Below are 26,507 nucleotides of genomic sequence, written 5' to 3'. Positions count from 1 at the left end.
AATTGTTGAAGAGAGAGCACACTGTTTGGAGGTTCTTGTTTCCTGATCTTTAAATACACATGTTGTATAGAACTAATGGCTAGACTCTTCCCCAGCTTTTCTTACCTGACCAGAGATGAAGAGGAGAGAACCCTCAACAGCACTCCTTAGCAATCAGACACCAGAGGCCATCTCCACCACAACTGTTACCAGTTAGAAGTGGCACTTCTTGCAAGGTCCTTCCTTCCTTCTCTGGCTGTTCTTGGTGATGTAGCAAAAAATTCATCTCCCTTCAGGGGAGGTTAAGGGCAAAGTGGATTAATAGTGAAATTTGACAGGTTAGGTCAGGGCTGTCAAACTCATGGCCCACAGGCCGGATGTGTCATGCACTGGCCACGCCCATGCCGTTTAGTGAAGGGAGAAAAATTTCTGATACGTCACATGATGCCGCCGTGATGCGAGTTTGACACCCAGGGGTTAGGTTAATACAGAAAACAATAATTATGGCAGCAGTTTCGCACTCTCTCTAGTTTGCATGTTTTTGCCTGTTGAATTTTCTTCAAATGGAAGGGCATTTGTTTGCATAGAAACATGACTTCAGAATAGAGCCCTATTGTGCAGTAGGACAGCAAATGTGCTGGCATTTTAACCATTTAATTATGTAGCCTCTGAATTAGTTGTGTTTTTTTTTATTCTGAAGAGACAACTGGTAATATAGAGTGAGAATATGAATGTTTAATAGCTCTTCATTTGAAAATATGTTCAGAATGTTAGCATGTTTAAGCAAGCTTGGAGTCAATCATTTGTTCCTGGAGTTGTACAAATCTGTATTTAATTTAGAAGTCATTATGGATAAGGTACCACATATAAGGAACTATAGTCTTAGTGCTCCTTAGAAATTACGTTTTTCCGGTGGGCTCAGTCATAACATGTATCAGGCACAAACCCAGAGATAACAAGATCAAATCAATCCCAATCTTTTATTTGCTTAGAGATTCTAGGATGTGGCTATCCTGATAGCATTTAAACTTATATACCACTTCACAGTGCTTTACAGCCCTCTCTAAGCGGTTTACAGAGTCAGCATATTGCCGCCAACAATCTGGGTCCTCATTTTACTAGCTTCAGTCTGAGGCTGAATCAACCTTGAGCCGGTGAGAGTCAAACTGCTGGCAGTCGGCAGCCTGCAATACTACATTCTAACCACCGCACTACCATGGCTCACTTGATCCTCCCTCTCCTCCACCAGCTGAGGTCTGCAGTCTCTTAATCCAAGCCTCTTTCTGGGAAAGCTCTGTTGCCAAAATTCTCCCCCACTGCTTCTGCAGATGCATATTCTATCACATCATCAGTACTTTGCCATGTGGCTTATTTATTAAACCTGACCACACATTGAATAAGTGTAATCACTATCACCAAACCTGTATGTATGTGTTGGGAGACGGGGAATAGATTCCTTTTATGTTTTCTTATAATATTTCTTGGATTTTACTATTACAAAATAGGGCCATTGGACTATAGAATTGAAATCCTACTAAAATCTATACAGTTCCTGATACCTCAAATGTGCCTTTTCAGGAGGCAACTGGACTTTCTTGTTTTTTTGTTTTGAAGACATTTCGCTTTTCATGAAATCCTTTCATTCCCCACTATCCTGTCAGAGCTGAAGAAGCTTCTTGGATTGGAAGCAAAACACCTTCAAAAGAAAAGTTGCCTCCTGAAAAAGCACCTATGGAACAACCATGACTTGGATCACTGAGAATCTCTACAGACCTACAGCTCATGATGCATAGAAAAGCTGTTATATTACATTAAACTATGAGTTAGAAAGAACATGTAATAGCAGAAAAAATGAGAAATGATTTAATGCTATCAATTACTATTAGTTACAAAAACAGGCAGGACTTTTCAGGAGGAAATTACATTTAGTTCAGTTTTTAACAAATAATAAAAAGTGGAATAGCTTTTACATACAATTCACCACTGTAACAATTCAGAGACACCATAATCAGAAATAGAAACACAGTATTCAGAAAACTGAAATAATAAATTCAGTACTATTTAGTGTACTAGAAAGATGGTTTCTTAGAGCACAAAATTACATCTAGCAGATTGCCTGTTATTTTAATCTGTACATTACTGAATCCATGTTCTTCTAGTAACTGTTTGTATTCCAATGTATTTCTTTCCTTGCCTTCTGTCATACTGAGAGACTGGAAAACAGCTCTAGCAGGTTTTATTCGCTTTTCATCAAGCATTATCTCTGCTATCAGCAGCGCAATTCCTATTAAAAAAAATTAGTAACATACATCTAGACTTTTGTTTTTTTATCCTACATGAAACTTTTCTGTTAAAAGGAAAACAGGATTATATTTTTTAAAGATCAAATTATTTATACTTTAAAACGAGTACAGACAGCATTCATTCCAGGTCCCTCAGGCCCATTTTGTGGCCTCCCAGGTCATCCCCAAATTGTATCACAGAATTCTGCAACAAAGCATTGAAGTAAGCACTTTCTATACAGTCCCAGAGATGAAATTCTCCCTTGCAATGTAACTGCAATCTGGAAATGTGGACAGTAATATCCTCCTGCTTTTAAGTGTAAACAATTCTGAACATGAATATCTAAGAAAAAGGAATTTTCCTCTTGTAGGTTCATGGCTGTTTTGATTCTGACCTTCTCTTATTGAAGCCATGAGGCCAAGAAGGAGTTTAAGACTCTTTTCGTGCAAGAGATTTTAAAAAAAATAGTTTTCACAATCTTTTTCCTTCTAGATAACTTGAAATTCAATTTATATGCAAGTGGACATTATAGAAGCTGACATCCAGTATGGCAGATCAAGAAGCCTAGCTTGAACTACTACCTGGGAGAAGCCCAAATCAGAACTGTAATGCAAAGGCTTGATTTCCCACCACCATAGTGTAATCTTCATTAAAACGGGAGTGGAAGGATCATAGTGATATGGTCCAGAAGGCGATAACAGTGATATGAAATGAAAGCCCAAAGACACTTTCCTTTTGTGCTATGATCCTGATCTGGCTTCTACCCTGCAACCACTATTTAAACTGGAAAACAAACCCAGCTACAGTGAATTGTATTTTTATATTTTATACAGTGGTTAGCTGATAAATCCAGGGACTGCAAGCTCTGGTTTCAATCCAAGACTTTTTTAAAGTACTAAATGGCTTGGAACTCAAATACTTGAAGAAATGCCTTTTTACGCTTTTATGGTTTTCTACGGAGGCTTTTCTTCTAGTGCCTGCATTATCAAAGGCAGACTAGACAACAGGCAGAAGTATATTCTAAGCCCAGAAATTGCTGCTATGGGATTCCTTCTTCAAAACCTGAACTCTCCTTTATTTTTTTCAGCAAGAATTACTGTTTTTACATTTTTCAAAAATGTTAAACTCTTAAAAATATCACCGGCTATGGCAAACCTCCTTCCCAGGCTGAAGGTAATCAACAACTGGCAGATGACCTGAATGAGTTTTACTGCAGGTTTGAAAGGAAACTACAGCCACCTATCTCCACAACCCCCATCTCAGACACAGCAACAACAGCCAAGCCTCCTACAACTGACCCCATTTCATTGGGTTCACAACCCCTAGTGATCACAGAAAAGGAAGTGCAGGACCTATTTCACAGACAAAAGCCAGGAAAAGCTCCAGGCCCAGACAAGATAACTCCTTCTTGCTTAAAAGTCTGTGCTGACCAATTGGCCCCCATCTTCACCCATATTTTCAATAAATCACTAGAGATGTGCTATGTTCCTTCTTGCTTCAAACGCTCTACCATCATCCCAGTGCCGAAGAAGCCCACCATCAAGGAACTGAATGACTACAGACCAGTTGCTCTAACATCTGTAGTCATGAAAACCTTTGAAAGGCTAGTGCTTTCCTACCTGAAAACCATCACGAATCCGCTTTAGACCCCTTGCAATTTGCATACCGAGCAAATAGATCAACAGATGATGCTGTTAATATGGCTCTGCACTACATCCTACAACATCTTGAGTCTCCAAAGACCTATGCAAGGGTCCTTTTGTAGACTTTAGTTCAGCATTCAACACCATCATACCAGACATTCTTCTAACTAAGCTAAACCAGCTACAGGTACCGGAACAGACTTGTAAGTGGATCACAAGCTTCCTAACAAACACGAAGCAGCAGGTGAAGCTAAGCAAGATCACATCAAATACCTGTACAATTAGCCCACGGGCCCCCAAGGCTGTGTGCTCTCCCCACTTCTCTTCTCTCTGTATACCAATGACTGCATCTCCAATGATCCATTTGTTAAGCTACTGAAGTTCGCAGATGACACAACAGTGATTGGTCTCATTCGAGACAATGACGAATCCGCATATAGACGAGAGGTCGAACGACTAGCCTTGTGGTGCAACCAAAACAATCTGGAACTGAACACACTCAAAACCGTAGAAATGGTGGTAGACTTTAGGAAAAACCCTTCCATACTTCCACCTCTCACAATACTTGACAACACAGTATCAACAGTAGAAACCTTCAAATTTCTGGGTTCTATCATATCGCAAGATCTCAAATGGACACCTAACATCAAAACATCATTAAAAAGGACAACAAAGAATGTTCTTTCTGCGCCAACTCAGTAAGCTCAAACTGCCCAAGGAGCTGCTGATTCAGTTCTACAGAGGAATTATTGAGTCTGTCATTTGCACCTCTATAACTGTCTGGTTCGGTTCTGCAACCCAACAAGAAAAACACAGACTTCAGAAGATAATTAGAACTGCAGAAAAATAATTGCTACCAACTTGCCTTCCATTGAGGACCTGTATACTGCACGAATCAAGAAGAGAGCCGTGAAAATATTTGCAGATCCCTCGCATCCTGGACATAAACTGTTTCAACTCCTACCCTCAAAGCGCTATAGAGCACTGCACACCAGAACAACTAGACACAAGAACAGTTTTTTCCGAAGGCCATCACTCTGCTAAACAAATAATTCCCTCAACACTGTCAGACTATTTACTGAATCTGCACTACTATTAATCGTTTCATAGTTCCCATCACCAATCTCTTTCCACTTATGACTGTATGACTATAACTTGTTGCTGGCAATCCTTATGATTTATATTGATATATTGATCATCAATTGTGTTGTAAATGTTGTACCTTGATGAACGTATCTTTTCTTTTATGTACACTGAGAGCATATGCACCAAGACAAATTCCTTGTGTGTCCAATCACACTTGGCCAATAAAATTCTATTCTATTCTATTCTAAAGGTTTACCTGCTAAATTGTGGGTTTTGGAGATACAATAATTGTACTTTGAATCCTTAGAGACAAAAGTTTGTGAAGTGTTTTAAATAATATACTTTGGAGTTAAAGATTAGCTGCAATTCAGTTTGTCTCAACAGCATTAGCTTTCAAATCACTTGTGTAATTGAATAAAAAATATCATCCATACAGTTATGTAAATGTAAAATCAATAAATCAATTAATATGGTGGGGGAGGGGGATTTAAACTCTTACCTTGCTTGGAAAGAGCAGAGAGTTTGTTTAACAGTAGAGAAATCTTTTCCTCAGAATAATGATGTAAAACCCTTGAAAGAATATAAAGATCTGCTTCTGGAAGATTATCTTTGAAAATATCACCTATTTAATGAAAATATATTTTCATTAGTTGCCCCAAAAAGTAATCACATTTTCAGCCGAACAGCTTCATAAACAAAATGGAACATGAGATATAAGTAAATTAAAATAAATAAGCACGCTTCAAATGTATGCAGAACAGACCTAAATTTTTTTGGAGGGAAGAATGAGAAGATTTTATTCTTATAATATTATAAAAAAGCTCAGGGCCACATTTAACATAATGCACATAGATTCAAATATAGTGATCAGATCATCACATTTTCCCATGAATTCCTGGATGTGAAAAATCAGGCTAAGCAATTCACTAACATAAAAAATGTGAAAATATTTGGTCAATATTTTCATTAGAACCAAGTTGTTAAAATAAACAAATCCAGTTAGCTTCAATTGCAGTCACACACATTAACATTTTATTGCAGAGATAATTGGAATTTTATTGAGATCTTATTTACTCCTGCAATATAAGGTGGGCCAAATCTATCAAAGGTTTGCAGAACAGGTCACTAATCTACATAAAACTACAAGATCCTCATGTAGTCTTTGGATGACAAGTGCCTTGGTTTGGTCTGCAAATGGCAGAAACACAGTTACCTGATACAAAGGATACTTCACAAGCATTTTGTCTTGAAAGTTGACAGCGGGTGACATCTGTAATAACTTCAGGAAGATCAAGGACAATGACTTGCATTTCTGGGTAGATCTGGACTAAATCATAAGCTAAAGCTCCAGTGCAACCTGCAGAGAGGATACAGAAATCTATTTTAGCACTCTGTGTTATTGTGTTACGTATAAAAGATGGAAAAGAAGTAGTTCAGATAAAATGCATGTTGTATTTGCAAGATCTCCCATAGAATGTATACTCACCCCCATTTTTACTGGTTGGACGCAAGAAAAACGAACTGTCAAGCTTTTGGGAACTAGTCAAATTCTTCATTTGGCATAAAATTATGCTGGTATTATATCTGTTGTCTCTATACTGGTCCTAATCTGTCTGTTTCTATTCCCAATCATTTGAATTCTCTCCTAGTTAATGGGTGACAGATTTTACATACCTTGAAAGGACACTATTTAATATTAGTACAGTTAAGAATAACTTTCTCTCTGGGAACTGAAGAAAATGTTATGGAAACATGGAAAAAAATCTTACTGGGGCATGATGCACCATGACCAGATACAATACAATACAATATACAATATAAAAAAGATACAATAGCATTTGCTGTACCAAAAGTTACCTCCATCTCTTACGGAATTTTGAACATTTAAGTTTGAAGGCAGGGACACAAAGACATTAATTTAAAATGGTGTTTTGACTGTACATTCTCTCTGAAATAGTAAAAAAAATCCTGTAAAGATATGTTATATAATCTTTACAAAACTATCCATTTAATCACAACTATACATTAGAACATTTTATGTCAATATGCAGGGGTTATAATATATACCTCCCAAATCACATACAACTTTGAATTGTGAAAGATCAAAAGCTGTGCTGATGTCTCTTGCTGTCACTTTGGAACTGCTGTCCATGGCTCTCATAAAACGTTGCTTAACCTCTGCAGACTGACAGTGGAAATCCTTAAAAAAGAAAGTGAGATCACAAAACAAGTAGATAAAGATGTTAAAATGTAGATCTTGAAAAAAGACCTCCTCCCTGTCTGACTTGTAAAACAATGACAGAATTATAGAATTATACAATCCAAATAAATTACATTGCTTAAAATTATAGAACATTTAATTAAAGCATTTTAGAATATCCTACATACAGAAAAAATTCTGTGTGATAAATCCTTGGTGAGTTTAGTTTTGTTCTTAAAGAAAAATTGACTATAAGATTAAGAAATAAACAGCAAAGAGTTAAATAAGAAAGTGATTTAAGAAAGTTATAAATGAATTAAGGGATCAGACAAAACTTGAAATAATGGAGCATTAGGACTTTTATAATAAGTTTGAAAATAATTATATAGATACATTCAGGGGAATCAATTTGTTTAGTCTATCTTAAGTCAAAATAGCAACTTGACACGTTATGATTTCAGAAACAGAACACTAGAGGGGGCTATAGATTCCAGGCAGAATGAGAAAAGAATAAGTGAAAAACTTGCTATCTTTAGCCAGAACTGAAACTTTCAAAATAAAAGAAAATCTTGATATCTGAAATACTTTAAAAGATTTTTAAAGAAGGGGTTCAAAAAATAGCAGCTTCAATTATGATTGCTTCTATGAATAGATTATGTATAAAGATATTAAAGAAGAAAATACTGTTGCAAAAGAGAATATTTTGGAAGACTGACAAGATAAAGAGATGAAACAAATTTTGCTTGATGCAGAAATATTAGGACATACAGTCATGGCTGAAATTGTTGGCACCCCAGAATTTTTTCCAGAAAGTCAAGTATTTCTCACAGAAAAGTATTGCATTAACACATGTTTTGCTATACACATATTTATTCCCTTTGTGTGTATTGAAACAAAACAAAAAAAGGCAGGAAAAAAAGCAAATTGGACATAATGTCACACAAAACTCCAAAATGGGCTGGACAAAATTACTGGCACCCTTTCAAAGTTGTGAATAAATAAGATTGTTTCAAGCATGTGATGCTCCTTTAAACTCACCTGTGGCAAGTAACAGTTGTGGGCAATATAAAAATCACACCTGAAAGCAGATAAAAAGGAGAGAAGTTCACTTAGTCTTTGCATTGTGTGTCTGTGTGTGCCACACTAAGCATGGACAACAGAAAGAGGAGATGAGAACTGTCTGAGGACTTGAGAACCAAACCTGTGGAAAAATATCAACAATCTCAAGGTTACAAGTCCATCTCCAGAGATCTAGATTTGCCTTTGTCCACAGTGCACAACATTATCAAGAAGTTTGCAACCCATGGCACTGCAGCTAATCTCCCTGGGTGTGGACAGAAGAGAAAAATTGATGAAAGGTTGCAATGCAGGATAGTCCAGGATGATGGATAAGCAGCCCCAAACAAGTTCCAAAGAAATTCAAGCTGTCCTGCAGGCTCAGAGAGCATCAGTGTCAGCGCGAACTATCCGTCGACATGTAAATGAAATAAAACGCTATGGCAGGAGACCCAGGAGGACCCCACTGCTGACACAGAGACATAAAAAAGCAAGACTACAGTTTGTCAAAATGTACTTGAATAAGCCAAAATCCTTCTGGGAAAACATCTTGTAGACAGATGAGACCAAGATAGAGTTTTTTTGTAAAGCACATCATTCTACTGTTTACTAAAAATGGAATGAGGTCTACAAAGAAAAGAACACAGTACCTACAGTGAAATATGGTGGAGGTTCAATGATGTTTTAGGGTTGTTTTGCTGCCTCTGGCACTGGGTGCCTTGACTGTGTGCAAGGTATCATGAAATCTGAGGATTACCAAAGGCTTTTGGGTCGCACTGTAGAGCCCAGTGTCAGAAAGCTGGGTTTGCGTCCAAGATCTTGGGTCTTCCAGCAGGACAATGACCCCAAACATACATCAAAAAGCACCCAGAAATGGATGGCAACAAAGCGCTGGAGAGTTCTGAAGTGACCAGCAATGAGTCCAGATCTAAATCCCATTGAACACCTGTGGAGAGATCTTAAAATTGTGTTGGGAAAAGGCACCCTTCCAATAAGAGAGACCTGGAGCAGTTTGCAAAGGAAGAGTGGTCCAAAATTCCGGGTGAGAGGTGTAAGAAGCTTATTGATGGTTATAGGAAGCGACTGAGTTCAGTTATTTTTTCCAAAGGGTGTGCAACCAAATATTAAGTTAAGGGTGTCAATAATTTTGTCCAGCCCATTTTTGGAGTTTTGTGTGATATTATGTCCAATTTGCTTTTTTTCCTCTCTCTTTTTTTTTGTTTTGTTCCAATATGCACAAAGGGAATAAACGTGTGTATAGCAACACATGTGTTACTGCAATACTTTTCTGTGAGAAATACTTGATTTTCTGGAAAAATTTCTGGGGTGCCAACAATTTCGGCCATGACTGTAAGGGATTTGCAAAAGTACTGGAAAACAAAAAAGTTAAGAATATAAGAAGAACAAATACAACTAAAGTAGAAATTTAAATAACATTAAGAAATTGACCTTTACTGAACTTACAAAAGAAGTTGGTTAAAGTCTTGGAAGAAATTTTTGGATTGAAAAATGGAAGAGAGATCAAATCCTATAACAACATCTGAATAAACTAAAGATTAAGGTTGTTAAAAGCAGAAGGAAGGAATACAAAGCTGGTTGGTTCAATCAAGTTTAAAATAAGACATGTTTGTATAAATCTAGGATCCTTTTTTGCTGATCCTAGGACTGAAATGTTAATGAATTACAGATTTATGTATGGGTAAAGGATGAGTTGTGTGAAGAGATATTTGCATGTAATGTTATAAGGGGTGATGAATTATTGTTTGTACTTGTGATTAAGACGGAACAATTTTTATTTTTATTTTTTCTACACATGTTTTATTTGCTTTTTCTTTTTACTTCTTAATTCAATTTGTATTTTCTTTTACTATTGCTATTTAAAAATAGAAGTTGGAAGAAAAACAAAAATATGGCAAAATATGCCTAGTAAGCTTTATATTTATTTTTAAGTTTTTTTTTTTAAAAAGTGTTCACCTTCATTAAAAAAACCCTAGATTCTTCCCTACCTGAAACAAATCATTCACTTTCTTCTCAGATGTATGATGTATCTGTGAAGCTCCTTCTTTAACTGCTAGCTCCAAATGAGTAAACAAAGGCCACAGATGGTCATTACAATGAAGAATGTAGTCATGAAGTGAATATTCACTATCGGATACCAGGCATAGACTTGTCAGTTCTGCATTACTGTAACCTTTAAAGACATTTTTAAAAATTACAAATACAAATTATGAACACAAAATATTTTAAAAAAAATTGGTGCACCAAATTCCAGAAATTTATCATTGTTTCTTCACAGATCAAGTACTATGACCACATGTAATAAGCAATTATCTTTGCTTATTAAATTTTGCACATCTCCTTGCCATGAAAACACTAAATAATTTTTTTAAAATCTAAAATGCATGGTTTTTAAAATTGAGATATTAGAAACAGTTTGAGTGCAGTAGACTGCAGATACCAACAAGAAAATATTCAGGAAATGGCAATGATTTTTCTCCAAAGGACAGAGCGATTGTGTAGATTCTACTACACAATCCCAAAAAGCTAAGCATCACTTATAAACATGCTACTACCCTGAAAATGGATAATTTGAAATTCAAAGACAAGTAACATTTGAGAGAAACTATTTAAAACAGAAAACTCTATTCATGCCTCAAAATTAAGGCTGCCTCAATCCCAGCATGGCTGCAATTTTAAGGGAAGCTAGAGACCAGGCAATTAATTCAACATCACAGCTGGTTATGTGCTAGGATGGGCTTTTTCTAAGGCCATTCCAAGTTCATTTTTCTTCACATGCACCTTTTTTTCCTAAAATATGTATAGGTTTACTCTACTTAGTATTCTAATTACATTTGGATGACATTAGGATATCATGTACTCAACTTATTCTACACTTTCCTTCCAGAGTAATTTTAGAATAAAATTTGACCTTGATGATTCTTTTCCAACAGGCCAAGAGAAGCACAGGCATCAAGTAATCTTTCTGTTCCACGTAGGGAAATATTAAGTTGATTTGCCACATCTTCTGTGGTCACAGAGCCCCTATCTTTAAGAAGATCAAATATTTTCAGCTTACATGCCACAAATAAAACCTGCAGATATAGGAAAAATATTTAAAGGGAAATTTTGAATTCCACAGCTAAAATGATTTATGCTATGACAAATCAAAGAAACTCTATAATCCATGCTGTGTAATAAAAATTAAATACATATGGCCAAATAACAAATGTATTACCTTTGAGCCTTTAAATCCATCCAGAAGATGTGTAAGTTTAGAGAGGCACTGGGTTACATTTCTTGGTACTCCATTTTGAATTTCCATAGGTATCTTATAACTAGAATTGCTTTCTTTGCATTTTCCTAATTCCACAAGTTCACCATTTGTTAGCCCTTTGGCACCTTCCATTTTTGAAGAATCCGTATCTGAAGAATCACAGTCTCCATCACTTAGAATCTCAAAAGTCTCCACTGAAGGGATAGAGTCATATTTTATATGATGTATGGTGTGCTTTGGAGGTGGATAATACAGTTCACCTAACTTTTTGCAGAAGTGATTCAAAGGAAACCCGACCACATTCAAGAAATCTCCATGAATATATTCCACCAACATTCCCCCAAGGGCTTGGATCCCATATCCACCAGCTTTGTCCCTGAAGAAAAAAATGCATGTACATGAATACAGACATTCAAGCATGAATTTAAAGTGTTAGTATTTAACTTGTAAAAAAATTCTTAAACATCACTAATTAATAAATTAATAAAATGTATGATATCAAAAACAAAATAGCTAGAGTGCTAAAGCTTAAGAGACTCAGTTAGATTCTTTTTTAAGAACTGGAACTAATGGCATAACACCATACCTCAAAACATTTTTCCCTCAGAACAGAAATAAAAAGTGATTTTAACTGCTAATACTATTGTAGCAATTTTGAAACATAATAGTCAAATGAATTTCATGCTCACTTTGTCATTTACAACTGATTTATAAACTTCACTGTATATGCTAGTTAATACAGTTTCTGAAAAAGGTACCACTGATAATTTCATTTTGGTGAGAACAGAAATGAAAATTATATTATGCTACATTCTCAAATTCATACAATATTTCAATGCCATTGATATTTATTTACATTGTGAAGTTGAACTTCCTAATGCTATAAGTTTTTAGACCAATGCAGTGAAGCTTATATTGCACTTACATTGGCTCACCGCTGTGGATATACTCCCACAGAAGTTCCTCAGAGAGTTCGGCAAATTTGACTTTTGTTTCTTCAAAGAACTCAGTGACTCCAGTGTCTAGATAATCATCTAAAAATGCAGAAGTATGGATAAAACCAATATATTGGATAATAACATCAAGATGAGCTACCTTCAGAAGACTTACTCCTGTTCTTCACAATATGTAGTCCATAAAGCAAGTTGTTGTGAGTATTTTGAAAAAGCTTTCAAGATGCTTAAAGCAGTATATCTGCACTAAAAATGGACCTTTTGTCAAATTTCACATTCAAAATGTTTCAAAACATGTGTTTCCACCAACCCTATCTAGAGATATATTTGTACTTGAGTACAAATGCTGGATTCCCTAGTTCACAATGACTTTGTCTTTCCAGAGTGGATCCAATTTGTTGGAAATAGTTTCATAATTTCATAACATAACATAACATAACATAACATCAGAGTTGGAAGGGACCTTGGAGGCCTTCTAGTCCAACCCCCTGCCCAGGCAGGAAACCCTACACCATCTCAGTCAGATGGTTATCCAACATTTTCTTAAAAATTTCCAGTGTTGGAGCATTCACAACTTCTGAAGGCAAGTCGTTCCACTTATTAATTGTTCTAACTGTCAGGAAATTTCTCCTTAGTTCTAAGTTGCTTCTTTCCTTGATCAGTTTCCACCCATTGCTTCTTGTTCTACCCTCAGGTGCTCTGGAGAACAGCCCAACTCCCACTTCTCTGTGGCAGCCCCTGAGATATTGGAACACTGCTATCATGTCTCCCCTAGTCCTTCTTTTGTTAAACTAGACATACCCAGATCCTGCAACCCTTCTTCATATGTTTTATCCTCCAGTCCCTAATCATCTTTGTTGCTCTTCTCTGCACTCTTTCTAGAGTCTCAACATCTTTTTTACATCGTGGCGACCAAAACTGGATGCAATATTCCAAGTGTGGCCTTACCAAGGCATTATAAAGTGGTACTAGCACTTCACGTGATCTTGATTCTATCCCTCTGTTTATGCAGCCCAGAACTGTGTTGGCTTTTTTAACAGCTGCTGCACACTGCTGGCTCATATCTAGATGGTTATCCACTAGGACTCCAAGATCCCTCTCACAGGTACTACTATTGAGCAAGGTACCACATAAACGGTACTGGTGCATTTTGTTTTTTTGGCCTAAATGTAGAACCTTACTTTTTTCACTGTTGAATTTCATTTTGTTAGATAGCGCCCAATGTTCAAGTCTGTCAAGATCTTTCTGTAACTTGAGCCTATCTTCTGGAGTGTTGGCTATTCCTGCCAGCTTGGTGTCATCTGCAAATTTGATGAGTTCCCCATCTATCCCCTCGTCCAAGTCATTGATGAAGATGTTGAAGAGTACTGGGCCTAAAACAGAGCCTTGGGGTACTCCACTGCATACTTCCCTCCATGTGGATGTAGTTCCGTTGAGGACTACACGTTGAGTGCGGTTGGTCAGCCAGTTACGAATCCATCTGGTGGTGGTGCTGTCTAACCCACATTTTTCTACTTTATCTAGTAGTAGGTTATGGTCTACTTTATCAAATGCTTTACTGAAGTCCAAGTAAATTATATCAACAGCATTCCTCTGGTCTACTAATTTTGTCATTTTGTCAAAGAATGCGATAAGATTAGTCTGGCATGATCTGTTTTTGACAAACCCATGTTGGCTTTTGGTTATTACTTTGTTTGCTTCTAGGTGTTCGGTGATTCGTTGCTTGATTATCTTTTCCAGAATCTTCCCCGGTATTGAGGTCAGACTGATAGGTCTGTAGTTTCCTGGATCTGTTTTTTTTCCTTTTTTGAAGATGGGAACTACATCAGCTCTTTTCCAGTCCTCTGGCAGCTCCCCTGTGCTCCAGGATCTTTGAAAGATATAGTTCAGTGGTCCAGGATCTTTGAAAGATATAGTTCTGCCAGTTCCTTCAGAACCTTGGGGTGTAATCCATCCGGTCCTGGTGATTTGAACTCATCTAGGGTAGACAGGTGTTCACTTACCATTTTCTTCCCTATTTTAACTTGTGTTTCTAATCTGTTTTTTGTAGTGCTGTTTTTGATAGGTTGGATTGTTTTTTCCTTTTGTGTAAAGACAGATGCAAAATATGAGTTAAGTAGATCTGCTTTCTCCCTGTTGCTTGCCATCTTCTTGCCACTTTCTCCCAGCAATGGGCCAATTGTTTCCTTGACTTTTTTCTTGTTTTTAACATGTTGGAAGAAGCTTTTTATTATTTTTACTTTTGTCGCTAGCCTTTGTTCATTGTGAGCCTTAGCTTTCCTCACTTCATCTTTACAGGCTCGGGCTGTTGCTGATATTCTGCCTTAGTTATTTGCCCCTCTTTCCACTTTTTATATTTGTCCTTTTTGTCTTTCAATTTGTCAGATAGTTCTTTATGCATCCATGCTGGTTTCTTTTGTGATCTACTATTTTTCTTCTTCATTGGTATTGTGTTAGACTGTGCTTTTATAATCTCACTTTTCAAAATTTCCCAAGCTTCTTGAGTTGTTTTCCCCCTGAGGATTCTCATCCATTGAATCCTTCTCAAGATCTCTCTAAGTTTATTGAAATTAGCTCTCTTAAAGTCCAAGACTCTAGTTTGACTTTGTTCTACTACTTGTATTTGCTTAATGTTGAATTCCAATATTGCGTGGTCACTTGCCCCCAAGGTTCCTGTAGCTTCAACACCTTCTATCATTTCATCTCTGTTAGTGAGAATTAAGTCCAATATGGCTGATCCCCTTGTCGCCTTCTCTATTTTTTGGGAAACAAAGTTGTCTGCTAGGTTTGTTTCTCTGGCTTTTCCAGTCAATAATGTCCTATCATTATCAACAGCACAGAACTGTTGTAATAAGGAAGGCAGTAGCAAAACATAGGAAACTAAATTGCTATATTACAGAAACATGTTGCAAAAAAAATATATCTTTAGTGAGGTATTTAATACGTAACCAATATTCATTTCCAAAATAGAATGTTTTTAAATAGAAAATGCAAATTTAAGTTTTTCAAAGGCACTTGTTCATTTAAATCAACAAAGATGTGTATCTTTGGTTAAATGACCTTTAAGTGGGCTGTAAATACCGATTTTGAGATTTGGAGTTTATCCCCATAATTTAGCAAATATTCAAACTATGTTTCTATACACATTTGCCTAGATGTCTCACTGCAGTCAATGAAATGTATTTTTAAATAGATTTGTATAGGACTGTGTTAGAAATTACTGTTATTCTCATTAATGCCACACATTATCCAATAATATCAATATCTGTTTTATTGCCTACTAAGTCACTTACTTAAAAGCATTCAGCGTTACTGTATCCACCTTTCCAAAATAACTGGAAATCTAACCACAAAGTAACTAGAAATGTTCTGAATGCTGAAACTTGCAAGTGGAAGTACTTAAAAATTAACAAATTAAGCCAAAATCTATTAGAACAATTTTTAAATATCAGTCTAAAATACTTTTCAAGTTGACTCAAGTGTACATTTTGAAGCCAAAAGATTCCTGAAAATGTAAAATATACATATTCTGACTATAAGAAATTCAGCATAATAAATAATGTAAGAATCAACCAAAGGTAAAACATACTACACCTTAAATGTAAAGAGAACCATGGTGGCGTAGTGGTGAGAATGCCGTATAATTGCAGACTAATTCTGCTAACTGCCGGCAGTTCAATTCTCACTGGCTCAAGGTTGACTCAGCCTTCCATCCTTCTGAGATTAGTAAAATAAGGACCCAGATTGTTAGGAGCAATATGCTGGCTCTGTAAACCACTTAGAGAGGGCTGTAAAGCACTATGATGTGGTATATAAGTCTAAGTGCTATTGCTAAAGTGGGATACAAGAGCTAACTTCACTCACACATCACAATACCACTTAGACTTATATACAGCTTCACAGTGCTTTACAGCACTCTCTAAGCGGTTTACAGAGTCAGCATATTTTCCCTAACAATTTGGGTCCTCATTTTACCAACATTAGAAGGATGGAAGGCTCAGTCAACCTTGAGCCGGTGAGACTCAAACTGCCGAACTGCTGGCAGCCGGCAGTCAGAAATAGCCCGCAGTACTGCATTCTTACCACTGCGCCACCAGATTAAACTGCATTAAGTTTAATTAACTAAAGAAAATATCACTGTATCAGAATGAATATCTCATTATGTATTCATTGATTTACTTATACACCATAATCTCTAGACACTACCTGAAAAAAAGATTCCATGCTAGGAATTATTAGAAAAGTTACTGAAAATAAAACTGTCAGCAGAGCAATACTATTAATTAAAGCAATCCATGGATTGTCTGTATCTAGAATACATGTGCACAGTTCTGCTTACTTGGTTTTTTTTAGCTATGAACAAAAATGGCTAGGAAATATATCTCCTAACGAAGAAGTATCACATGATGAATGGCACGTAGAACACGGATATGTTTTATACCCATATATGATAGGACAACTGGCCTTTTCTCTTGGGTTTTACAGATAATGTCAAGTGATCCTAGTAATGCCATCTAGAAAAAGTCATATATCTGTTGGTTTTGGATGCTTGCAATGTATTGTTTTTTAAAAATGGGAATTAAAGCTGTTCTAAAATACCTTGAACTCCTGGAAGAAAGGTCGAATATATATCCAACAACCAAGGATTAAAGTTTCAGAACTTCAGTTGAATAGAGATAAGCTTAATTCCTGAAATCTCCAGACTCAGGGTAATACTAAAGAGTGGAAACTGTACAAATAATGAAAATTGATCTAACACAAATATCTTATATTACCTTTACTACTGCAGTGAACAATTGCAACACCTGTGACAACACTATGTTCTTTGCCACTTAACCTATTAAAAAGAATAGAAAATTAGTCTGCCATCATTTTGATAAAATTTGGTAATGCATTCTCACGTATTATGGTATAAGGCTTCTCTCTCTCTCTCTCTGTATACATACATACATACATACATACATACATACAGACAGACAGACATATATACATACATATTTATGTATGTATGTATAAATGTCATTGTGCAGCACTTGGGACAACACAGTATTTATTTATAGGCCTAAATATATGTACCCATATAGTACGGCTGTATTGCTATTATCCTTCTCACTTTCTCATCTTCTCATTTCTTATCTTCTCATCTTTCCTATTACCTTCTCTTATTACTACTTTATGATTTGTCAGTTGTTTATATCTTATGATTAATGATTCATGATTGTGGCTATTATTTATGATCTATGACCTATCACTTATTGTTTGTATGTACACTAAGAGTCTATGCACTGGAGATAAATTCCTTTTATGTCCAATCACATTTAGCCAATGAAGAATGCTATCATCCATCCATCCATCCATCCATCCATCCTGCTAAATTATGGTCTAAGTCAGTGTTTTCAATCTTGCAATTTAAAATGTGTGGACTTCAATTCCCAAGCACACCGGCTGTGGAATTTTAGGACTTGAATTCCACACATGTTAATATTGCTGAAATTGAAAAATGCTGGACTAAGTAATGGTAAATTTTTTCAGACTAAGAAACAGTTATAACAACAAAACAAGGATTCAACTTTTGGAAATGATGTAGCACATTGGTATAATAGGATAAAGTCTTTCAAATCCAACAATAATACATTGAATATCTAAAATGAAAATTAAAAAGTATAAAAACAAATAGAAATACATTAGTAAAAATATGCTGTATAAGAGATTAGAAATCAAAGCCTAATTTACTATCCTGCACTGTTTAGATTTCTCTCATACTAATAATATTTTTTTAAAAAAATTGGGGTTTTTTGTATCTATAAAAGGCTGGTGTAAAAATAATGCAGTGCAAATGGCCAGGCCTAGATATAAGCATTATTTGCATTAAAATTTAATTTTAAAGCATATACCTGGAAAGCATCTTATAGGCATCCTGTTTGTCCACTGGTTTTTCCAAAATTTGTTCTTCTATAGTCTGAAAAGGAAAAGTATACATATTACTATGTATATCTCATTCGGCTAAAAATATTATGAAATTATCCAGGAATAAGAGTTTCAAAATTTGCAGCCATTAGGTTCTAAATAAAATTTGGAATAGTGTGTCTATACTTTTTACTTAGAAATAAATTATGTATCCAGTACTTGTTACAAAGAAGTTAGAAACAATGTGCATTTTGAGTAGTTAATTGTGGGTAAGTATCTCTTAGGTGTATCAAAATAAAAGCCAAAGAAATATTATTAAGGATATAGGAATTAACCTGCCACCAAGTTGGACTATTGGTCCACATATTATTGACATTCAGCAGCAGCAAAAAGGGTTTTTTACCCCATTCTGACTTGGCCTTTTGCAAACATGTATGTTTTTTTTCTTTTTAGATAAAGCGGCTCTCTTTAAGACAAAGTGCCACTGCACAACTTTAAAAAAAGGCTTGCGGTGCTGGAATTTTCTGAATGAAAACATAATGAAGAAATCAAAGGACACATTGGTTTCATCACATTTTTGATAGCTATCATAATATTTCTTCTAGTATATATTGTATATATGCCCCTTGTTCTCAACAATGGTACATTTCAAATGAATGCATATGCAAATGAATGACATAAGAGATAATAAGGGAAGTGTAAACATTTTTTCTCAGAAGTATAGTATCGTATAAAAACTGTTTCCAAGGAAAGTGAGAAACCACACAGGAAAAAGACTGTTAAGTTTAATTGTTCGCAAAACGTTTATTTCACAAAACAGGAAACTGCAATATTTGGGCTTTCTTCCATTTTGCTCATGCGTTTTTCATTCAGGAGAATGAAAAGAAGCGTCCTTTCCAAATCTGTCTAAACTGATTTTCAAAAAAAAGTTGCTTTACCACAATTCCAGCATCTTTCATCTTCAGACTGTGTTTATTTCCCACACTAAACTAACCACATTGTAATAGAATTAAAAATACCAATATTGGATAGACAAAACTGATATTTTAAATTTCTATTATGTGTATGGATCCAGGAATACAATAGACCTACACAACTACTACTAACCTAAAAGTTGTCAGCATACATATACTCACCACTATAGTGTCTGCTCCAATAACAATATCTGGTGTTTGAAGATGTTTCTGAAAGAAAAGAAAAATAAAACATAAAACGTCTGTGTATTTTATTATTTTTTTCCATGACAACATATGAATGCTCCTATAAACTTGAAAGTTAAATGATAACAAATTAAGCAGAAAAAGCAACCTTAATTCAATAAAAGCAATCTTGATTTCATCCAAGTGCAGTCATTAATAGAAGGTCAAATGTGAGAGGGTGGATACTTGTAAAGTGGCCAGGCATTTGATTGGTGGATGGTGGATGGTGGAAAGCAGAGGGACAGAATAAACTAGCTGATTTTCTGTAATTTTAGAAGTCTGGATGGCATATATTTTCTTCTGAAGTCTTTTCAAAAGAAATATGGGCATACAGAAATCTTTGTCTTACACTATTATAACTGAAGGTCATCCACTGAAACACGAGATGGGGAGATTCATGTAGTGAATAAGGAGGATGTCCTTATTATGCAATTTTCTGTCATTTGATATGGTGGGGACTACTACTTGAATGTTTTTAAAGGGTATTACATTAATTCATGAATGACAGGTCAAAGAATAAACATTAATCCCAGAAACAAAGATAAAGAAGGCTTTAATCATTAAAAAGCTCCAAAGACAAAGAAAAAGAAAGAAAGATGGGAAGAGAGCAAGGAAGGAAAAATAAGGAAAGAAGGGAAGGAAGGAGAAAGGAGAAGGAAGGGAAGGAGGAAAGGACGGAGGGAGGGAGGGAGGGAGGAAGGAAGGAAAAGGAAGGAAGGAAGGAAGGTAGGTAGGTAGGTGAGGAAGGTCTCAGGAAAGTCCTGCCTTAGCACTTGGCCACATGTACCCCTGACATGAGTCCTGTGTCACCCCCACCATGTCCACGCCCACCATGTCCATGCCCCCCCGCCCTCTGAGGTCAAACAGAACCTTGATGCAGCCCTCAATAAAACTGAGTTTGACACCCCTGTGTTAAGTGGATGATAGAACCATTATTCCATCCATCCTTATTCTCTACTAAAGGGGATAGCATTTTTCTTGTTATTTGTTGCCAATGGAAGGATAGAAGAAAAAAATATATATCAATAAATGAATACAAGAAACAAACCAGACCTAAAATAAAAATAGCCTTAATATGGAGATAGCTCACCACATGCATTCTATTTGCCACTTCAAGTGCCTTCTGTTTTGCAGTTTCTACAGCATATTGATATGGGGCTGAAAAAGTTGATTTGTCAAGTGTTTCTTTGAACCATGACGGAACAACTTCAAACCGGAGACCCTGTTAAACAAAAAGAATACATGAATCTGCGGTGGGGGTGGGGATTTATATTTTGTAGGGTGCAACCACCAAGACCTTGGTGATTAAAGACTACTTAACACTATCCACTTCAGAACTGCAGACTACAATCACAGATGCAACAGGAGAATATACTACACTAACTTTTCTTATTTCATCTTTCTACTCTGCTGGCAGAACTTAATATTATCTCTCAGAAAGTAAGGGCTGCCTAAATTGAAAGACTGAGTGAGGTGCAGCAGTTAACAAAATGTTCTGGTGGGTCTTCAAAAACAAAAGAATATTATGATAAAGCCACCTTCTCGCTAAATCTGAAACTTATCTTAATCATGCTTAAAGACATTATTAATAAAGTAAGAGTTTAAGGTTTTAGGAGGAAACAAGTTCATTAATTCCCATATATAGAAGATATTGGAGAAATAAACAGCTGCCTAGCTAGAAACCTGAATTATTAGTTAGCTGCTTGTCTCTTTTGAATTGAGACGCCCTTCAGTTACAAACATGAGAATTCTTATCCACCTTATGAATTCACAGTGGTGATTTCTTAACTACTTGGTGAACTCAGCATACTGAGTGAAATATAAGCAGCAAAGGTAGCTGTGTGGTGTTTGCTTTAAGGAAAAAATAGATTACACAATACTAATTATGATTATTGGGTTACAATTCTTTATCACAAGATAACTAAAGCAAAAAGAGTGGGAAGAAAAGATGGACCATATCTAAACCATGTAATCTTTATAAATTCACCTTATATAAAGGAGAGTTTACAGTGGCAAAAAAACTGAGGAGTCTGATAGCACCTCTTCAACTAACAAATTGTATTACAATATATAAACTGTGGCTCACGAAAGCTTATGCCTTTTAATAAATTTGTTAATCAGAATAAGTGTTACTACTAGACTTCTTAAAATAGAATGGAACAATACATCTCCAGCTTTCACTTTAAGCTTTTTTACTTGCTGAGATTACTTTAGCTTGGATTTAGGCTTCTCCTGAGAGCTATGGAGATAATCCCACAATATTTTATCCTCAGTTTTTAAAAATATAAAACTTTTTAAAATAAACTGTGAAAGTGTGATTAGAACATTCATTTTGGAGAGTTACAAATAGACTAAATGTCCAGGTGGATTCGAAGTAAGATTTTGAAATAAATTACAAAAAACCTTCCTGTGGAAAAATACACATTTTGAATTCTTTAAAAAAGCATAATAGGATGGGACTTTGAAGGCTGGTTGCTAGAAGGATTTGGGGAATTAAAATTATAATTAAAGGAGAAGAATATTTAAATTTGATTTACTAATACAGAATGGATCAAAATACTTTAGAAGCAGATGTTTTGAAGGGTATTTGTGAGCAATGGACATGGGATACACAAATAAACAAAAATCAATCTGGATAAATCTTTTTTGATTTACAAAAGAGTGTTAAACTTTTGAAGGGTTTTGTGAAAAGTGACAAAAGAAAAAAATGAAATCAAGTTCTAAGACAGTACTTGAAGGAATTAAAGATGAAGTAAAAAAAAGGAATACAATTTGGCTTATTTGACTAAGGTTAAAATAGATATGTGGTAGTAAGCCTTAATTAACTTCTTTTTTTGTATTTTTTCCACTTATTTTTAAGCATTTATATATTTTTATACTGTACATATTTTTGAATTCTGTTCCTTTTGTTGTTTGCTTTTTCTATTTTAAAAGCAATTTTAAACTTTATTAACAAGATGAGATATGGGGAAAAGATAAGTTATTGTATTTTAAGACAAGTGGTAGGTTACTAAAATTATTTATACTTGTTATGAAATTCATTTCTTTATATACTTTTCTTTTTGTCTACTATATTCTGTGTCATTTTTTCTACTTTTTTCTGCAATTTCTGTATATTTTTAGCTTAATTTGTTTTTTTTACTGCTTATTAAAAAACTTCAATACAACTATTACAAAAAAGTGGAGAGCAGAGCTGTGAATACATATTCTAAGTCTGCACAATGTTCTTTCTGTCCATCTTAATAAGTTTAAGAAACCGCTGACCTGAATTTCACATGACAGATTGAATTTTACATAACAGCTTCTTCCCTGTTCAATCTATGTTTAAATTTAAATATTTTCATTTAGCTAAATTTATATTTATATAAATATAATGGATAGTTTGATAACAATTAATAAATAATATTAATATTAATTCAAAAGCCCATTTGTTGTAAATTTTAAGATATCTATGCTACTATAATAGTTAGAAGTCATTTCTAATCATTTCATTTGTTTGTGCTTTTTTATGCTGAAGCAGTCTGCGGTACATAACATAGGATTTTATGTACCTAAACATAACATAACATAACATAACATCAGAGTTGGAAGGGACCTTGGAGGCCTTCTAGTCCAACCCCCTGCCCAGGCAGGAAACCCTACACCATCTCAGTCAGATGGTTATCCAACATTTTTTTAAAAATTTCCAGTGTTGGAGCATCCATAACAGTTAATTACTATGATAGTTTATGTCCAGTACTATTAAAAATTTTAGGGCAGAACATAGCTACTGGGTCTGTTTGATTCTAATTTTATTATACAGATTGAATTTTATTGCTGATTAGCCAGTATGCCATATCAGAATACTGAATACAGAACAGAATACAAAAAACACAGAACATTAATAACCATTATGCATGACTAGTTTCAGAATCTGTTTCCTCATCTATAACAGTAGCAGTGCAGATATCATTGTGACTGTCAGCCAGATCTCCCAGCATGGGTTTTCCCTTTAATGCTTGCTTGCTATCGGCTGTCATAGTAACGGGAGGGGGGCGGGCATGGCATTGGGCCTGGGAAGAGAGCTGGTGTGAAGATCAAGGGTGAAATTCAGCAGGTTCTGACAGGTTCTGGAGAACCGGTAGCGGAAATTTTGAGTAGTTTGGAGAACCAGCAAATACCACCTCTGGCTGGCCCCAGAGTGGGTGGGAATGGGGATTCTGCAGTATCCTTCCCCTGGAGTGGGGTGGGAATGGAGATTTTGCAGTATCCTTCCCCTACCATGCCCACCAAGCCACGCCCACCAAGCCACAGCCCACCCACCAAGCCACACCCACAGAACCAGTAGCAAAAAAAATTGAATTCCACCACTGGTGAAGATGGCCCATGTGAATAAACAGGGAGATATGCTCTCACAAATTACTGCACTGCTAAATGGAGTTGTTCAAATCCAGTCAACCATCCTGGAACTCCAGATAGACGAAAACACCTGAAGATGTGCCCCACATGACACTATGTGGGGACGGGGATTGGACATTCAGATTGGGTCCCTGGGGAGAGGAATTTGGGGAAACTTTCAATATGTAACTTTCGCACCTTTTGGCTCAGATCTGCTTTTCTTTCACTGCTATCATTTCAAACTCTTCTCTACTTCAATGGAGTCCGGGGGGGGGGGAGAGTGTCTCTTTCTTGGGATTTAAACGGAGACAGACCTGACAGTGACGTATTTTTTTTCCTTGAATCACTCTTTTAAATATGATCACTAAGCAGATTTGATGGGGTATATTCTTTATACGTGTCACAAAGGTACAGGTAGTCCTCGATTTACAACGTTTGTTTAATTACAGATCAATGTTACAATGGCACTGAAAAAAGTGACATGATCATTTTTCACGCTTATGACTGTTGCAATATCCCCATGGTCACATGATCAAAATTCAGACGCTCAGCAACCGATTCATATTTATGACGGTTGTGGTGTCCCGGGGTTACGTGATCACCTTTTGCAACCTTCTGACAAGCAAACTCAATGGGAAAAGCAGATTCACTTAACAACCATATTGCTAAGTTAACAACTGTAATGATTCACTTAACAAGTGTGACATTAAAGTAATATGGGGCAAAACTCACTTAGCAAATGTTTCACTTAACAGAAGTAATTTTGGGCTTAATTGGGGTCATTAGTCGAGGACTACCTGTATTGCAAATCATGCATTAAAGCATTACAACATGCACACTCTCGAAATGAGATCAAAAGTTTATCTATTGCAGAGTGCCCCATTTCCAAATCTTTTTGGGAATCCTACAACGGGAGATAATATGCCAAAGAGGAAGGTCCCTCAGATCTCAGAGATGTCCATACTTCTGGGAACAGCAGGTGGGAGCATTATTCTGCATTAAATTTTTACAATCCATTATATTGATGTCTATAGCCACATCTGATGAATTTCATATCTGATGAATTCGTGTCTATGTGTATGCTCTTCCTTTCACAGATGTGCTATCCATGGATACAATTACTTAGACTAAAGTGTTCCTTATTCTGATCTTCCATTAGCTCCTTTAGGAAAAAAGAAAATCTGAAATGTGGGGAGCAGTACGCACAAAATCTCTACCGTTGTATGACGAGGTCTTTCATCTTTTTGCACCGGTTTAGTTTTGTAATTGCAGGTTTATAAGCCCCATCTCATACTTCAGCTCACTGAGCTTGTGGATCAGAAAGGTGGCAGTTCGGCGGTTCGAATTCCTAGTACAGGTCTCCTGGGTGAACAGGGAGTTGGACTAGATGACCTCCAAGGTCCCTTCCAACTTTATTACTGTTAAACTGTAGTCCAGTTCTACAAAACTGCCAAGTGTCCTTTCAACTAAGGACACTTGTGTTGCAATCTTTGAATTCTTTTTGAGGAGAGACCTGAATAGGCGCTTTCAAGTTTGTTTGGGCAAGGATTTCAAGGGCATTTTCTTTAGCATTTCTCAACTAACGTCCTTCTTCCTCGGGACGAAAAACGGGAGCGACGGAGCCGCGAAAGAGAAAAGCCTTTCCACCACCTTTCCTATAGGACGGAGGTGGGGAACAAATGGCCCCTTTACGTAATTGTTAAAAATCCAGCAGCTCTGCCTAGATCTGATTTTTTTTTTGTTTTATTTTTTTATATTTAATTTATTTTATTTTTTTGGAAATGCAAGGAATTCTCCCAAGCCCACCAACCCGGCGCAGGCCGTTTAAACGAATCAGCGCACTCACCGCGTTATTTAGGATCTCCTGCCTGCGCGGAGAGCCGCTTGCCAGCACCACCCTTTTGTCGACCAGCTTTTTAAAGACCGCTTTGAGCACCATGGCTGCAGCCGTCGTGAAGGAGACTTCGCATAAAAGCCCAGGAGCGACAAAAACTCAAACAAGCCAAACCAGCTGCGGACAACCCACTAGGCCCGCGGAGGGGGGCGGGGGGGCGGAGTCCAAAGAACACGTGGCTCCTCCCTCCCGCCTTCTGCGCTCGGATTCGCCAACGTGAACAGACCTTGTAAGCAGGGCTGGTGCAGGGGGAGCTACGGCCTTTGTGGAAGTTGACGTCCCCAAGTCAGGAGTCGCCAACCTTGGCAACTTTAAGACTTGTGGACTTCAACTCCCAGAGTCCCTCAGCCAGCTGGCTGAGGAACTCTGGGAGTTGAAGTCAACAAGTCTTAAAGTTGCCAAGGTTGGAGACCCCTAAGCCATAAAGAGGCTATAGTTCCTCACCTCCGTCCTTGCCTAACCAAACTTTACGCGCCTATTCAGGTCTCTCCTCAAAAAGAATTCAAAGATTGCAACATAAGATATATATATATTTTTTTAACAGAGTGGAAGGTCATCTAGTCCACAAGTCTTAAAGGGACCAAGGTTGGAGACCCCTGATCTATACCTGTATTAGGGAATCGAACCGCCAACCTTTCTGATCGACAAGCTTAGTG

General features: G+C 36.4%; 1 protein-coding gene across 1 annotated transcript; it reads right to left on the bottom strand.

Moving 5' to 3' along the window:
- Positions 1–1,827: 1,827 nt before the first annotated feature.
- On the bottom strand, positions 1,828–26,002 carry ASMTL (acetylserotonin O-methyltransferase like). Its single transcript, XM_058186525.1, has 13 exons — positions 25,804–26,002; positions 20,671–20,802; positions 19,518–19,565; positions 18,369–18,433; positions 17,250–17,311; positions 12,447–12,555; positions 11,483–11,897; positions 11,177–11,339; positions 10,254–10,438; positions 7,059–7,191; positions 6,205–6,348; positions 5,491–5,613; positions 1,828–2,263 (listed from the first exon to the last, which is right to left on the bottom strand). The coding sequence occupies exons 1-13, from the start codon at positions 25,894–25,896 to the stop codon at positions 2,049–2,051; spliced, it is 1,887 nt and encodes a 628-aa protein (XP_058042508.1). The 5' UTR covers positions 25,897–26,002; the 3' UTR covers positions 1,828–2,048.
- Positions 26,003–26,507: the final 505 nt, after the last annotated feature.

Source organism: Ahaetulla prasina, chromosome 5, assembly GCF_028640845.1.
Source record: "Ahaetulla prasina isolate Xishuangbanna chromosome 5, ASM2864084v1, whole genome shotgun sequence".
Taxonomy (NCBI): domain Eukaryota; kingdom Metazoa; phylum Chordata; class Lepidosauria; order Squamata; family Colubridae; genus Ahaetulla; species Ahaetulla prasina.
Note: the sequence above shows the minus strand (reverse complement) of the source record. Positions and strands in the feature narration are given on the sequence as shown.